Source organism: Pecten maximus, chromosome 12 (genome assembly GCF_902652985.1).
Source record: "Pecten maximus chromosome 12, xPecMax1.1, whole genome shotgun sequence".
Lineage (NCBI taxonomy): Eukaryota > Metazoa > Mollusca > Bivalvia > Pectinida > Pectinidae > Pecten > Pecten maximus.
The window spans coordinates 36,741,066-36,758,375 of record NC_047026.1 but is presented as its reverse complement, the minus strand read 5'-3'; the positions used below and the strand labels follow the sequence as shown (position 1 = coordinate 36,758,375).

At 35.9% G+C, this 17,310-nt stretch overlaps 1 protein-coding gene across 2 annotated transcripts in view; it reads left to right on the top strand.

Moving 5' to 3' along the window:
* Nucleotides 1-16,601, top strand: part of LOC117339629 (methyltransferase-like protein 27) — a 31,851-nt gene extending 15,250 nt beyond the window's left edge. For both annotated transcript variants that reach the window (XM_033901325.1, XM_033901326.1), the window contains exons 2-6: nucleotides 11,112-11,262; nucleotides 12,160-12,297; nucleotides 14,725-14,860; nucleotides 15,529-15,621; nucleotides 15,870-16,601. In XM_033901325.1, coding sequence (XP_033757216.1) covers nucleotides 11,113-11,262; nucleotides 12,160-12,297; nucleotides 14,725-14,860; nucleotides 15,529-15,621; nucleotides 15,870-16,054 — 702 coding nt within the window. In that variant the 5' untranslated portion in view covers nucleotide 11,112 and the 3' untranslated portion in view covers nucleotides 16,055-16,601. The remainder of the gene's footprint in view (nucleotides 1-11,111; nucleotides 11,263-12,159; nucleotides 12,298-14,724; nucleotides 14,861-15,528; nucleotides 15,622-15,869) is intronic.
* The last annotated feature ends 709 nt before the right edge of the window (nucleotides 16,602-17,310 follow it).

Here is a 17,310-nt window from a genome sequence, read left to right as displayed (position 1 = left end):
AAACATACACCCACGATACGTGTATGTAATTATATCTAATACTATATATATGTGCATGTACATAGTTCATGTACGTTAAATTTCAAAAAGACGTGTGGTTAGTATTTTCAAATAAGCTATTTCTGCCAGTTTGCCCTATCGCCATGGCAGCCAGTGAGCACGCTATCTTACGGCGAGTGTAATATGACCCGTGTGGGAGTAAGTAAAGTTGAAGATCTTTATAAGTAGCTATAGAGATATTCCGTGGGGGTAGGGTGGGGTCGGATGAGGGAGGAGGGAGGAGGTGGTGAGATAGAATTAGTATTTGTATTATTTTATATATGTGCATGTACATGTTGCAACTTGTCATGTACAGTACAACTACCTAATATCCATTAACATTCAAACATTCGAATCCAACATTCCACGATTTGACGGTATGAAATTGAGGTTACTTTGTGCAGGGGGATACGTGTTACATAGGGTTGAGCACGTGGTGACAAACTTATATTCCGAATGCCTTTTAGTCTGAAGACTCAATAGTTCGAAGACCCAACGGTCCAAAGGCTCGATAGTCCGAAGGGCCGCTAGTCCGTAATATATTGATACACGTTGTGCAGTAATGTTGATATTTAGTTTTATATTAGCATTACTCAAAATTTTTATTAAATCTTTTTTTAACTCTATTGTGAAAAATAAGAAATTAAAGATAAAGACAGATTCAAAATCAAATGGTTCAAAAGAAACTTTCACAGATAAAGATTTGGAGCGAAAAAAGCAACAGAAACAAACAGAATAAAAAAGCATGCATGGCATGCGCAGAAAGAGTTCTTGGCGCGTAAACACAAACATTTTGAGCTTTTTACAGTTCTTTGACTTGATAATACCTAACAGACTATCGTGAATCAGAAACTGAAAGAAAATGTGTATTTATGAAAGTATGCGGGGAATTCCCCCAAAAAATGCCGGGCCAAGTTTCTCTGAAATTAGTCCCTCAATGCAACGGCGGGTTTTACAGTCCATACAAAATGGCGGGACACCGAAAGCGTGGACCTGGGAAAACGCAGACAGATTCTGCCACAAGTGAGTGGGATCGGCAAAACCCGGGTATTTCCTTAGAAAAGGAAATGATTCGTTGGAACTTAGCGAGAAAAGAAAAGGAATAGACTCGAATTCCGATTGTGCCGGACGGCTATTGGATTGCTGATTACCTTTTGAACATTGTCAACTTCACCGGCCTAAAATTTTATCGATGTTTTGTATGCATATCGCTACATTTTAAAATTAAGTATTTAAATGTTAACCATGTTAATATGTTTAAATGAAAGCATTATAAGGCAAAGTTCACGTATGCTCGACATGTAAACAACGACCATGTATGTAGTTTATGTTCAGCACACGTAGTAAAAGCCTCGTTCTCGGCTCCGTGACAAATCTCGCGATTAATATAAATGCGGAGAGCGTGAGTGAGCTGTTGTGCCTTTGGTAGCACACCACAGTAAGACAGCCTGGCCATGGGCAATTTTTTTGTTAAGCAAATAACTCCTGTATTATGATATGCATAAAAAATGAAAAAATAAATGTACACTATAATTGGTATATTCAGTATGAAGTAGTACATACAGGCTTCACATTTATTAAAACAAAAATCAATAAATTGGTTCCGGATTTCAAATATCCGGATTTTCCGAACGTGTGTTTACACAGGAAATTTAGTTTTGCCTACAGCGCAAAATGGAAGCCCACAACAAAGGTAAGATAGCGGAAAAACTTAATTTACAGCATATGTCCAAACAAGATTAATTCTGTCTTTGGGATAGAGATATCTAATTTTAAATAGGTTTCAGAAAAAAAAATTGTGTAGAGAATTGTGCCATTTTGGGTCAAATATCATAATATTTAGCAATTTTTGAGAATTTGTTAAGCTGTTACCATGGTATTCACAGCTCTAAAAATCACAGAAAATATCAGTTTACTTATGCTTCAGAGCTCTATTAAAATTGCAAATGTTGTACAGATTTCAAATATATATACTTTATTCGAGGTTATATGTAAGGTTAACTGGCAATGTTTACATATCTAAAACATGTGCCATATTTTTCAGAATTTGGCATTTTTACTGTACACTGCTACCTTTGGACTAAAAGGCATTCGGAATATAAGTTTGTCACCACGTGCTCTACCCTATGTAACACGTATCCTCCTATACACCAAGTAACCTCAATTTCATACCGTCAAATCATGGAATGTTGGATTCGAATGTTAGGAATGTTAATGGATATTGGGTAGTTGTACTGTACATGACAAGTTGTAAAATGTACATGTACGCATTTTGCAATATTAAGTAGTTGTACTGTACGTCTAGAAAATGTACCTGTACACAAATCTATTACTCTGTAGTTGTTATTTGGCGGCCGCATTATCACTTAATTACTGGACCCCGTTAGAATCATGTTATTTTTATAATTTGGTAAGTTAATAAACATTCCGCAGAATAGATCTCTCAGACGTTACAATAGGTCTATCAAACGTTACAATAGGTCTCTCAAACGTTATAATAGATCTCCCAGACGTTACATCAGGTTTCCTAGACGTTACAATAGGTCTCTCAGACGTTACAATAGGTCTCTCAGGCGTAACAATAGGTCTCCCAGACGTTACAATAGGTCTCTCAAACGTTACAATAGGTCTCCCAGACGTTACGATAGGTCTCCCAGACGTTACAATAAGTCTCCAGACGTTACAATAGGTCTCTCAGGCGTTACAATACGTCTCTCAGGCGTTACAATAGGTCTCCCAGACGTTACAATAGGTCTCTCAAACGTTACAATAAGTCTCTCAAACGTTACAATAGGTCTCTCAGACGTTACAATAGGTCTCTCAGACGTTACAATAGGTCTCTCAAACGTTACAATAAGTCTCTCAAACGTTACAATAGGTCTCTCAGACGTTACAATAGGTCTCCCAAACGTTACAATAGGTCTCTCAAACGTTACAACAAGTCTCCCATACATTACAATAGGTATCTCAGACGTTACAATAATTCTCTCAGGCGTTACAATAGGTCTCTCAAACGTTACAATAGGTCTCCCAGACGTTACAATAGGTCTCTCAGACGTTACAATAGGTCTCTCAGACGTTACAATAGGTCTCTCAAACGTTACAATAGGTCTCCCAGACGTTACAATGGGTCTCTCAGACGTTACAATAGGTCTCTCAGACGTTACAATAGGTCTCTCAGACGTTACAATAGATCTCTCAGACGTTACAATAAGTCTCTCAGACGTTACAATAGGTCTCTCAGACGTTACAATAGATCTCTCAGACGTTACAATAAGTCTCTCAGACGTTACAATAGGTCTCTCAGACGTTACAATAGGTCTCTCAGGCGTTACAATAGGTCTCTCAGACGTTACAATTGGTCTCTCAGACGTTACAATAGGTCTCTCAGACGTTACAATAGGTCTCTCAGACGTTATAATAGATCTCTCAGACGTTACATCAGGTTTCCTAGACGATACAATAGGTCTCTCAGACGTTACAATAGGTCTCTCCGACAATACAATAAGTCTCTCAGACGTTACAATAGGTCTCTCCGACAATACAATAAGTCTCTCAGGCGTTACAATAGGTCTCTCAGACGTTACAATAGGTCTCTCCGACAATACAATAAGTCTCTCAGGCGTTACAATAGGTCTCTCAGGCGTTACAATAGGTCTCTCAGACGTTACAATAAATCTCCCAGACGTTACAATAGGTCTCTCAGACGTTACAATAGGTCTCCCAGACGTTACAATAGGTCTCTCCGACGATACAATAGGTCTCTCAGACGTTACAATAGGTCTCCCAGACGTTACAATAGGTCTCTCAGACGTTACAATAAGTCTTTCAGGCGTTACAATAGGTCTCTCAGACATTACAATAAGTCTTTCAGGCGTTACAATAAGTCTCTCAGGCGTTACAATAGGTCTCCCAGACGTTACAATAAGTCTCTCAAACGTTACAATAGGTCTCTCAGACGTTACAATAGGTCTCTTAGACGTTACAATAAATCTCCCAGACGTTACAATAAGTCTCTCAGACGTTACAATAGGTCTCTCAGACGTTACAATAAATCTCCCAGACGTTACAATAGGTCTCCCAGACGTTACAATAAGTCTCTCAGACGTTACAATAGGTATCCCAGACGTTACAATAGGTCTCTTAGACGTTACAATAGGTCTCTCAGACGTTACAATAGGTCTCTCAGACGTTACAATAGGTCTCTTAGACGTTACAATAAATCTCCCAGACGTTACAATAAGTCTCTTAGACGTTACAATAAATCTCCCAGACGTTACAATAGGTCTCTCAGACGTTACAATAGGTCTCTCAGACGTTACAATAGGTCTCTCAAACGTTACAATAGGTCTCTCAAACGATACAATAGGTCTCTTAGACGTTACAATAAATCTCCCAGACGTTACAATAAGTCTCTCAGACGTTACAATAGGTCTCTCAGACGTTACAATAAATCTCCCAGACGTTACAATAGGTCTCCCAGACGTTACAATAAGTCTCTCAGACGTTACAATAGGTATCCCAGACGTTACAATAGGTCTCCCAGACGTTACAATAGGTATCCCAGACGTTACAATAGGTCTCTTAGACGTTACAATAGGTCTCTCAGACGTTACAATAGGTATCCCAGACGTTACAATAGGTCTCTTAGACGTTACAATAGGTCTCTCAGACGTTACAATAGGTCTCTTAGACGTTACAATAAATCTCCCAGACGTTACAATAAGTCTCTCAGACGTTACAATAGGTCTCTCAGACGTTACAATAAATCTCCCAGACGTTACAATAGGTCTCCCAGACGTTACAATAAGTCTCTCAGACGTTACAATAGGTATCCCAGACGTTACAATAGGTCTCTTAGACGTTACAATAGGTCTCTTAGACGTTACAATAGGTCTCTCAGACGTTACAATAAGTCTCCAGACGTTACAATAGATCTCTCAGACGTTACAATAGGTCTCCCAGACGTTACAATAGGTCTCCACCTTCTTGTTAATTTGACATAAATAGTTAAAATATTTCATACATAAATGTAATTTATCTGTGTTGTATTAAACATCGATATGCTTGCTTTGTAAGCAGTGAGGTCCTGGACTTCGTACGGAACACATCGGGTATGTTTTGGATACTCCATAATAACCTTTGGGGGGGGGGGGGGGGGGGGGGGGGGTATTGTAAATACATGGGAGTGCCCCCATGGTAATATTCCGTGAACTAAATTAAATATATTGTTTTTTACTTGTCTGTATATTAGTTCCGAGACTAATGAGGTTACGTTGTGGAGATAAGCCGTCTAAACCGCTTAGGCTGGACAATGGCCATCCCACTTATAATAATACATAATCCTTTCTTAGTTTGAATGTATCCTAGAAACCAATTTATATAGCTCATTTGTATCTCTAGTTCTAATATTCTAGAGATAGGTCTAAAGTCCATGCTGTAGTATACACAGGTAAATCCAACATTCTCCACCAAGAAGGTCGAATAACGCGACCTTAATACCATACTTATCGAACGGGGGATTACTAATACCTCATTTAATATGGAATCGCTATAAACATACTCTATATCTAAAGATAAAAATGATTATATAAATTTCACCGATACCTGAGATTCCTTGTGGAATAAATCGTCGTCGTCGTCATCATCATCAATCTAAGTTCCTCATTGACACCGACATTGTGGGTTGTCATTATATGATGTGGGTTGTCATTATATGATGTGGGTTGTCATTATATGATGTGGGTTGTCATTATATGATGTGGGTTGTCATTATATAATGTGGGTTGTCATTACATGATGTGTGTTTGTCATTATATGATGTGTGTTTGTCATTATATGATGTGGGTTTGTCATTATATGATGTGGGTTGTCATTATATGATGTGGGTTGTCATTATATAATGTGGGTTGTCATTACATGATGTGTGTTTGTCATTATATGATGTGTGTTTGTCATTATATGATGTGGGTTGTCATTATATGATGTGGGTTTTCATTACATGATGTGAGTTTGTCATTATATGATGTGGGTTGTCATTATATGATGTGTGTTTGTCATTATATGATGTAGGTTGTCATTATATGATGTGGGTTGTCATTACATGATGTGGGTTGTCATTATATGATGTGGGTTGTCATTACATGATGTGGGTTTGTCATTATATAATGTGGGTTGTCATTATATGATGTGGGTTGTCATTATATGATGTGGGTTGTCATTATATGATGTGGGTTGTCATTACATGATGTGTGTTTGTCATTATATGATGTGTGTTTGTCATTATATGATGTGGGTTGTCATTATATGATGTGGGTTGTCATTACATGATGTGAGTTTGTCATTATATGATGTGGGTTGTCATTATATGATGTGGGTTGTCATTATATGATGTAGGTTGTCATTATATGATGTGGGTTGTCATTATATAATGTGGGTTGTCATTATATGATGTGGGTTGTCATTATATGATGTGGGTTGTCATTATATGATGTGTGTTTGTCATTATATGATGTGGGTTGTCATTATATGATGTGTGTTTGTCATTATATGATGTGTGTTTGTCATTACATGATGTGGGTTGTCATTATATGATGTGGGTTGTCATTATATGATGTGTGTTTGTCATTATATGATGTGTGTTTGTCATTACATGATGTGGGTTTGTCATTATATGATGTGGGTTGTCATTATATGATGTGTGTTTGTCATTATATGATGTGGGTTGTCATTATATAATGTGGGTTGTCATTATATGATGTGGGTTGTCATTACATGATGTGGGTTGTCATTATATGATGTGGGTTGTCATTATATGATGTGTGTTTGTCATTATATGATGTGTGTTTGTCATTACATGATGTGGGTTGTCATTATATGATGTGGGTTGTCATTATATGATGTGGGTTTGTCATTATATGATGTGGGTTGTCATTATATGATGTGGGTTGTCATTATATGATGTGTGTTTGTCATTATATGATGTGTGTTTGTCATTACATGATGTGGGTTTGTCATTATATGATGTGTGTTTTTCATTATATGATGTGGGTTGTCATTATATGATGTGGGTTGTCATTACATGATGTGAGTTTGTCATTATATGATGTGGGTTGTCATTATATGATGTGGGTTGTCATTACATGATGTGGGTTGTCATTACATGATGTGAGTTTGTCATTATATAATGTGGGTTGTCATTATATGATGTGGGTTGTCATTACATGATGTGGGTTGTCATTATATAATGTGGGTTGTCATTATATGATGTGGGTTTGTCATTACATGATGTGTGTTTGTCATTACATAATGTGGGTTGTCATTACATGATGTGGGTTTGTCATTATATGATGTGGGTTGTCATTATATAATGTGTGTTTGTCATTATATGATGTGGGTTGTCATTATATGATATGGGTTGTCATTATATGATGTGGGTTGTCATTATATTATTGATGATTTTACATGTACCACATCACGTATAAAGAGAACGTACATCATACACTGTACAAGACAGCTATGGCGTTTCATACTTTAGACCATTTCACACAATGGACAGTGTCGTTTCACACGTACCATAATTCACACATATCACTGAGCTTGTATTACGAATACACCTGTTAATATCGCCTGTACCGATATCTTATTGCATGTCATTCTCTAGTATAGTGTGACTGGTATCAGAAATAGCAGAGGATATTCATCAATCACTATTAGGTTCGTATAAGTATTGTAGGTAAAAGATTTATGTTAAAAAAGATAATTATATCCTGTACATGTACAATTTGTAAATACTGAATACATGTATATCCTTTGCAGTTTGGTTATATGACGTGCATTTTAAATGTAATGGTTTCCACATTTTTCTCAATTTCTCTGTTCTTACTCTTAATATTTTCGACGTCTGTTTTCATTTTCATGGCCTCAGATTTTAGTGAAGAAATTGACCTAGACATCCGAAGAAGCATGCAGGGTAGATGTTATGGGTCATCTAAATAGAAACTGTACATCAGCCTTATATGGTTATCTGGGCCTCATTGAAATAACTTGATCAATTCCTGGCACACATTTACAGTATGCCGAATTTGGTTTACAGTTAGTTAAAGCACTGCGGGGACAGGCAGGTCAAAGAATAGGACAGTAGTTGGGAATATTTTGCCATGTTTACTGAAATATCCATTTAAGAGATGCATGCCCTCTGAGCCTATTGTTTATAACGTAAATGATAAAAAAAAACCTATCATTTGAAATAGTGTTTATGGCAAATTAGGCTAGTTGAATTGCATAATACATTTTTTCTAATCTAATTAATTTACTGTTTCATTGAAAAATGTTTGGTATGGCTTTGCATATATTATGCTTATGGCGCCCAATCACAAAGAGAAACCGGAAGGAATTCTCAAGGACAACATATTCGCGACCAATCGCGCAACGCCGCTCCATCCGGTTACCGTCGCTAGGGACGCGCACCAAGAGGTCGCAATATAAGTCACCATGACAACCCCGGTGTCGCGAGTACTGACCTGAAAATAGCATGTCTCAATGTTTGTGGTATCAAAAGCAAACTGCTTTTACCTGAATTTAGTTATCTTATTACGTGCCATGATATACTTATTTTTGTTGAATCCAAAACAGATGATATCGATATACTTGATATACCAAAAGATTATTCTTATCAGGTGAAAAATAGATCAAAATTTAAGAAAACATCCGGGGGCATTGTAATCATATACAGAACCAAGCTGAGTCAAAATCTAAAATTTAGTTAAACAGACTCTGAATATATCCAGTGCGTTATACTGTCTGCACATTTAATAAGTAACGCACGGGATTTATTATTATGTTTATCAGTAAATCTGAAGTGAATGAGGTAGTTAACCAAATATCGAATCTATTCAAAACGGCAGCTACAGACATTTTTGGATAAAAACAAAATCGCATTGGTATACAAAATATAAATAATGTCTCTAATAACAAACCATGGTTTACAGCTGAGTGTCTCACCAAAAGGCGGGCCTTCCATGATGCGAAAAGTATATATACACAAGTCACAAAACTGATATCAATAGACGAAATATGAATAAAAAATCTATGTAATATAAAAAAAATCTTATGGAAGTGTTATAACGTATATAAATTTAATACTGAAAATCAAATGCATGTACGCACTATGTCAAAATCTAACCTAAAGGAAATTTGGGACATCTTAGATTCATTCAATAAAAGTAATTTTTTTTTAACATGTCATAGTTCCATGGATTATCGACGATTAAATGCTTGAGAAAGATATATATACGATCACTGTCAGTGAAATTATGTAAAAGCGCTTCGCAACAATTATAATATTATTGATAGTTTACGTACAGGTATACGTACATATAGGTAATTATCAAAACCGTAATTTTTGCTCTGGTTTTTTGATGATAAAAAACATACAATTTAGTCCATCGTGACTTAATTATAATTAATACTAAAAACTTATTAAACTCGCAATGATTAAAGTGTATGCGTTTGTTTTTTATTTTTTATTTATTTATTTATTTATTTATTTTTAATTGTGTAATTATCGTGAATGATTGAGATTCTTGTGATTTTGCTTTCAAGTCGTTTGTCGTAAGTCATGTCTTCTCTTAAAGCAGGGCTTTAAAAATATACAAACATGTTGAGAGAATTACGTATACTCAACTTTGAGTGGGTTAGTATACCGCTAAACAATTACCAGGTGTGAAATTACAGTCCACAAGCTCGTCACGCCTGTCACTGCACCACAGGTGTCCGTGATTTCTGGCGTTCCAATTGGCACGCTTGTGAGTTGACGCGTTTGGTTTCCATGCACATCAAAAATGTTCAGAAAATATGCTTTAACATGTTGTACGTAAATGTTAAGAATTGCGTTTATACTATAGGGAATTCATTTTTTTTTTTTTAAACCAAACACGTTATTTTTTTAATTCAGTGAGTTTCGTTTCCCCTACAAGCAGAGACTTGTATATCACACAAGCCTCTGCTACAAGGAAGACAAATTCGTATCGCAAAGGTTTGCCTATAGAATGATTAACCTAAGTTAGCTCATTCATATGTACGGCAGCGTATTAGGGCCAATATAAAAAAAATATTTACTAATTCGTACGTACGGATTACTAATTCGTACGTACGATTTACTAATTCGTACGTACGGATTACTAATTCGTACGTAAGATTTACTAATTCGTACGTACGATTTACTAATTCATATCATATCATATAACATATATCGTAACATATACCTACTATGCTATTTACATATTAAAATATATACATATAACTACGTAATAATAACTGTACATGCGAGTATGTGTGCAAATGTGAATATATGTGTACAATAATATATAATTTATTTGCAAATAGTAATAATATACAATGTTGTAGCCCTTGCGAAGTACTTATATCTGAGCTCAGTGACATCTGGATATAAACTTGTAGTTACCAGACTTTAAGACGGGTGTGAGAAACTGAAGTCGCTATGAAAGTGGCACTTTCAGCATTTTTGGTTTCATCTTAGATTACATTTTTGAGCTTAATATAGCAAGTCGTTCCGGGTACACAGTTACATGCATAGTGTCGAAACCCCAATGCTCTCCTAAACCGTAAGCCCAGTACTCTCAAAGATTCTTCTGGATAAAAATATTTTACTGCTTAAAAGCGGCATTAACATAAAACCATTACTTGAATTTTATCGCGCAACTCTTAATTACTTCCTGAGATGCGGAAATCCTATTCAACAGACATGTAATAGAGATACATTTTAAGGAAATGCTCGTATGTACAGCGAATTCAGCATAGGTATTGACACTGTCCACGAGTGTTTACACTTTCAGCAGGGAATTGCACTAAATGTTTAAGACAGTTAAGTCACCAAGACATTCCCTCAACCATGCACATCATTTTTAAGTAAAATAGATATGTTAAGAAAAAGATAGTAATTTTTTTCCATTGATGGTCGCCCTGCCGTGCCGACACCCCATATCGCACAATACAGTTGAATATTAGAGAACATCTTGCCAAGTAGATTTACGTGTTCTGTTTATTTTCAGTATGGCAGAAGAAAAGGCCAAACGTTTTATACAATCAAGCGATGTAACTGACGGTCAAGCCTACTGTGCCAACTTTGGCGCACACAAACCCGGAATGAGTATGGCAGAGGTTGCCGAGTATTACTCCAAATGGGCAGAAGATTACGAACATGTAAGTACAAAGTTACATAGAATTTGATTAAAGATAGATGAAAAAAAAATGGATATAATATTCTATGTCAACCAATGTTGGACGGCAAGATCGTTAGATTTTAATAAACTTAACACGGTGTTCTTTCGGGGGAAACAGCGTTTAAAAATATAATGTCAGGCTTCAGTTATCAAAATACCTCAGACGTGTCGGTATTTGATTACAACATTTTTAAAAAGTAAAAACTGATGATTAAAGACGGGTTAATTTGCATAACACAATATCAAATCAGCTGCATATTACAGAAATTCTACCTATTTATCAGTAACAAAATGGTACTTTAAAATTGCAACGTTTCAGCGACAATAATTTTGTATTAGTATTGATATTAATACATTCATTTTCAAATATAAATTAAAGCTAATTTTATTGATCATTAAGTAAAACTAATTTTATCTATCATAAGACATATGACGTATCAAACGTTGAATATTGCAACGTTTGACACGCCAGAAAAACAAAGCTAATTTCATTTACTATTCATTATAAAGTAAAGCTCATTCTATTTGTTATTCATTATAAACTATATATTATTAAGTAAAGCTAATTTTATTTATTATTCATTATATTATTTCAATTTTAGTATTTGATTTATTCATGAGACAATTATTAATCATATGATATTTATTTGTTATTTTAGATATTTTTATGAATAAAATTGCTATAAATTCGAAACATTTGTTAATTAGAAATGAAATCGTTTTCATGAAATGATATACCGTTATCAACACGTTTTTAACAAAATTAAAATATAGCCTATAGTATTATAGTAAATATATCCGATTAAAAGTGAACTTAATCTTATTTAGTGGATATGTTTTTGAAGATATATATATATAGATAACCATTTCATGGCAGGATCTAAGCCAAGACAGATATCTAGGTCCATCCTTTGCATGCAAGGCAGTGTCGGAGGAATATCCGCTCACCACCACCGACCGGAAGTCGATCAGAATTTTAGATGTGGCATGCGGTACTGGCTTTCTAGGAGAAAAGGTATCCATGTACGGGGACTGATTGATATGTTATGAGCCTCATATTGAAGGATTTGAATTTTACCGGACATATTGTATTATTTTTCAATATAATCCCCTTCAGTATATAAACACTTTTGCTAACGGTGTTTAAGGGTCTTAATACCACTTTTATAGAACTCCTTTTCTTGGCTGTTCAAAAAGTCATCCACTTATTCACCTGATCTCGCTCCATCACTTGAAAGCCACAATCGTGAATGGCAGCCATGGCAATGACAGACTTGTGAAGAGGAGCATTGTCCTGATGGAATAACACACCTTTAGTGAGTTTTCCGCGGCGCTTAAGTTTTATATTTTCCAGTAACTGCCTCAGAAATGCAGCATAGTATGGGTCATTGATTGTTTGTCCCTTTTGGAGATAATATATCAGTAGTTTACCATTTGCATCCCTGAAAATTGAGGCCATAACCTTCCCAGCTGATGGAACAGTCTTTGTTGACAGTCGATTGTTGTTTGGCCTCTGGTGTGAAATAATAGACCCATGTTTCATCCGTAGAGACAAATCTATGAAGAAAATCGGCAGAATCTTCATCAAAAAGGTTGAGATTAGCACGCGATAATGTGCGCCTGGTGTGTTTCTGATCAACTGTCAGAAATATTGGAACCCATCGGGCCGAAAGCTTTCCTATTGCAAGATTCTCGGTCAGAATGGTGGGATGAACTCTTTCCTGTGAAATGCCAACTCTACTGGCTATATATCTTTCTGTGACTCGTCTGTCAGTCATAATAGTATCATGAACTTTATTGACCATTTCTGTGGTTGCAACATTGACAGGCCTTCCAGGAGCGGGGTCATCCTCAAGGCTCTGTCGTCGACGCTTAAATTCCACCACCCATCTTTTCAATGTAGCATATGAAGGAGCATCTTTCCCTAGTGTTGCTACTTTATCAATATAGATACCCTTAAGTGTTAAAACTTTTTTATGCAAATATTGGATCACTGCTCTTTCACCGATCTTATCCATTTTGTGAAACCCGCTTATCTTGTTTACTTCAGAGTGCTACCTCGTCGATATAAACTAGCCAAGAGACCAGTCCTTTGGTACACGGCCCTATGTAGTAAGAGAATAGTAGGACTTAAAAATAACTTCCCTAAGTACCTCCGTCAATACGAGGCTCAAAACATATCAAGCATCCCTCGTAAAAGTTTGTTTCAAACAAATCATTACACAGAATATATATTCACTTAACATGACGACTCTGTTCAAAGGAGGAGTGATTAAACGTGGAATGTAACCGTTTTACTGACGAAAGGCATATTTTGTTCCAAAACTCATATAATCTGAATGTTACAATAAGTTTAGAAGTTATGATAAATGGAAACTCACAACTTTCCGTCGACCTTAATAGAAACATCTTTAGATATGTGCAATGTTTATCAAATCCAGTAATAGGTTTTGAATTTTATTATTTGATCAGTTTATTCAGTCAGCCGTATATTGTATTATTTTTGTCATTATCCATGTAAATGTAACTATGCCTTGTAATACACTGTATATATGTTGGGAGAAGGCGTTGATAAGTTGTTGTAACTTGTCCCTAATCCCGTGTCTATGGTTTGACAATAAATACGTTTAAACTAAAGATTAAACGTGTATTTTAATCAGGGACTGTTTCTAGAGTTATATGCACAATGTTCCACAAGCGGATTGTCCGTACCATGTTGTACAGCTTTCACATATTTTTCGACCATTCTCTGTCCCTATATCGGCTGTTAACTATACCTACAAAATGAAACTAAGGGAAATAACTCTGATATGTTATAGTTATTTCCGACTGACAAATTAAGAATGTTGTGGTGTTTCAGAGGAAAGGTTCCTCGTAATCTGTTAAGAATCGTTTTAAGTCATTGCAGTCAAATCGTAGAAAGATTTAATGGTGATAATGGAGTGTTTTCCGATATATTTCATATTCTGACCTTTTCGTGGTATGTGGCGAATCTGTTTTCCTGTCGATCCTTTTGAAGCATGGTCCACGTTCGTGTTAAAATCAGTAGGACGTCATTCAGTTTGTAGGAAACATAATCTGCACGTTATATTTAGTATGTTAGCTTGCTGTCACAATTGTGATGGAAAAACACAAAATCAGAAAAAAATTCTACATCGCTTATATTTGATTATTTTCATGCAATGGAACCATACCATCAGATAAAATTAGTTTGGCAACAAGACCGTTCGTAAAAGTGAGTTTCAAACGTTAACATTTTTACGGTTTAACTTGAGTTTGATGTTTTCTTTCTGCGAACGTCCTTGCCATCTATTATTACCCTAAATGACTCACATTAGCCATTGGTCGTAAATCAATATAATACTTATACTCGAGAAAGGACAGACTATTTTTTCGAGTTTTACTGTGTTTTTAATCGTTAATATTTTTTTTATTCTATTAGCTGAAGGAAGAGGGCTTCACCTATGTGGACGGCCTAGACCCGTCTGATAAGATGCTGGATGTAGCCAGGACAAAGGATTCATACACAAACTTGTATTGCGAGTTTATGTCCGATGCCACCCTTCCAATTGAAAATGGTATGTGTTCACAATGATATACATGTATTGTCATCCAAATAACAATGTCCTATCGACAAACGTAACCATACGGCACACTCTACGTACTATCTACTATCTACACGCGAATAAGTACATCAACTGGTTACTATTGTGTAATTCTCTAGGAACAATATATCAGAAATAAAGTTGATGTGACCGCTAATACACATAGCAGAGTTTCCCTAGAAAGAGTAAGTTGGCTACAAGCCCTGTACTTCCCAAAGGAATATATAGTAAAGTTTACTTTGAATCCCGTTTTCCCCATAGATAGTAGTAATAAGGCATTGAGCACTCATGTTCACAGACAATAGTAGGTAGATCACGAACCCCATACATAATAGTTAGTAGATATCAACAAGCTATCGGGTCAACATTCTCTCAGATGACCTAGGCTATTTCCAAGGACAATGGTAAATATGCCAGAGCCTTAGCTATTTTTTATATGCCCAGTTTAGATTAAAATGTACGTTATGAATAGTACGAAATGGAATTGAAAGTTCGTGCAGTAATACAGGTAGATGACAATTGTTAATATAGAAGATACATTTGGTTTCAATGATCATCGGAATGTTGATGTTAGCTGACGTTATACTGTGAGATTGTTTTTTTCTTATTGTCTTTCCTTGTATCATTGATTATGTTGTCAGATAAATACTCCTGTGTCGTCGTTGCCGGAGGAATGGGGGAGGGACATATTCCATGTGCAGCTGTAACGGAGATGATCAGGATAGTCCAACCGGGTAAGGCGAGATCTTGTGACGTTAACATCCATCCGTAGTATGACAAGGTCTGAAAGCATAAAAGGAAATTGTTCATAGTGTCTGTTCTATATCCAGTGATCACAAATGTGGTCTACATGTACTCTTGTAATGAATAAGAACATCCAACCTTGCTAATTTATTATATTGTCTTGTTTCTTTTTAAACTTAAATAAGCATATCATACATATTGAGGCTTCCCTTACCATGTCATTGTTTTCTGTTGTCAGGGGGTTACGTCATCATCGTAATGAGGGAGGAATATCTCACTCACGTGCAGGAATACAAAGGAAGACTTGAAGAATGTTTCCTTAAGTTTGAGAATGACGGGAAATGGAAACGTTGTTCACGAGAAGTTGTACCCAAGTATTCGTTTGACAACAACGGAGTGATATTTAAGTTCAGGGTGTGTTAGATTTCGGACGATATATGTATCATATCATTCCAGTGTTTGCTAACACAAAAGTAACACCGCTTGTATATATTTATGTTAAATTATGGTCAAATACTTAAAACTGTTGTGAACTCTCCAAACGTCTTTTGAAATTTTGGCGTTCATAAAGACATCATACATACTCCAAACACTTTCACTCTGGGTTGATTATTGCATATACCAAAATAAGTGAGTGTGAAATCCCAAAGCTTGAAATAATCATTGCAGCTGTTGAATAACAAACAATGAAATAAACTCGTGTTTTGATTGGTTGATATGGTGACATTTGACCGGTACTATTATATTCATTTATATATATATATTTATGGAATTATTGCTTTGAAAAATAATAAACTTACTAATCATTATTAATGATTATCAATAATCAGCACCTTTATTTATCGGGATATCAGAGCTCTTGGTAGAAACCTTATACAGTAGCCTTAACCAAAACGTGAGGGACATTTGAAATTCATTATTCAAGTACAGAAAAAAAATGAAATAAAATATATATTAGCTATATCAACAATTGAGTTCTTCGATGTTATTTTTTTACGTCAACTCAACCGAAGGGTCGCCTTTTTGAAAAAAAATAGTTGCGAAAACACCTATCTTGCCTGAAATATTCCTGAGATAATTCTGAAAAAGTGTTGTTATATTTAACAAAAACAAAAAACGAAAAACAACAAAAACAACAAAACAAAAAACAAAACAAAAAACACACATTTCAAGTTTCTTCCCCTGTTCCACTGTTGCCATTGAATTGAAAATTGGCAATTATGTTAAGGAAAAGAAGCGAACAGAATCTTCCACAAATGCGATTAAGCTCAAACTTGCCAAAAAATGACCATGTTATTGTTCTGATTAAGTGTGACTACTTTTCCGGTCAACCCGAAATTCCAAATCGCCACCGTAGCAAGAGGGCGCTCTCTGACACCTTTCGGGATTATCTACGAGAGCGTACCTCCAGCTCATGTGCAGAGCGAGTTACACAATATGTACATCCAAGGGAGATTATTCTCCCGATTTGTACTACACTCCTCCCCGTTTTATGAAAATCTCCTCCTGGACTCTGTGATCTTACGGAGCTGTACTTGGAAGTTCCGTGGAGTTCATGGTTCCGATACTGGCCAGCTTCCAGGTCTCGAGGTTAAGGAACTTCTTCGGGGATAAAAATGGGGTGAGCCCCCTTAAGCTATTTCTAAATTCATTTATACATCTACATGTACCCCATGAGC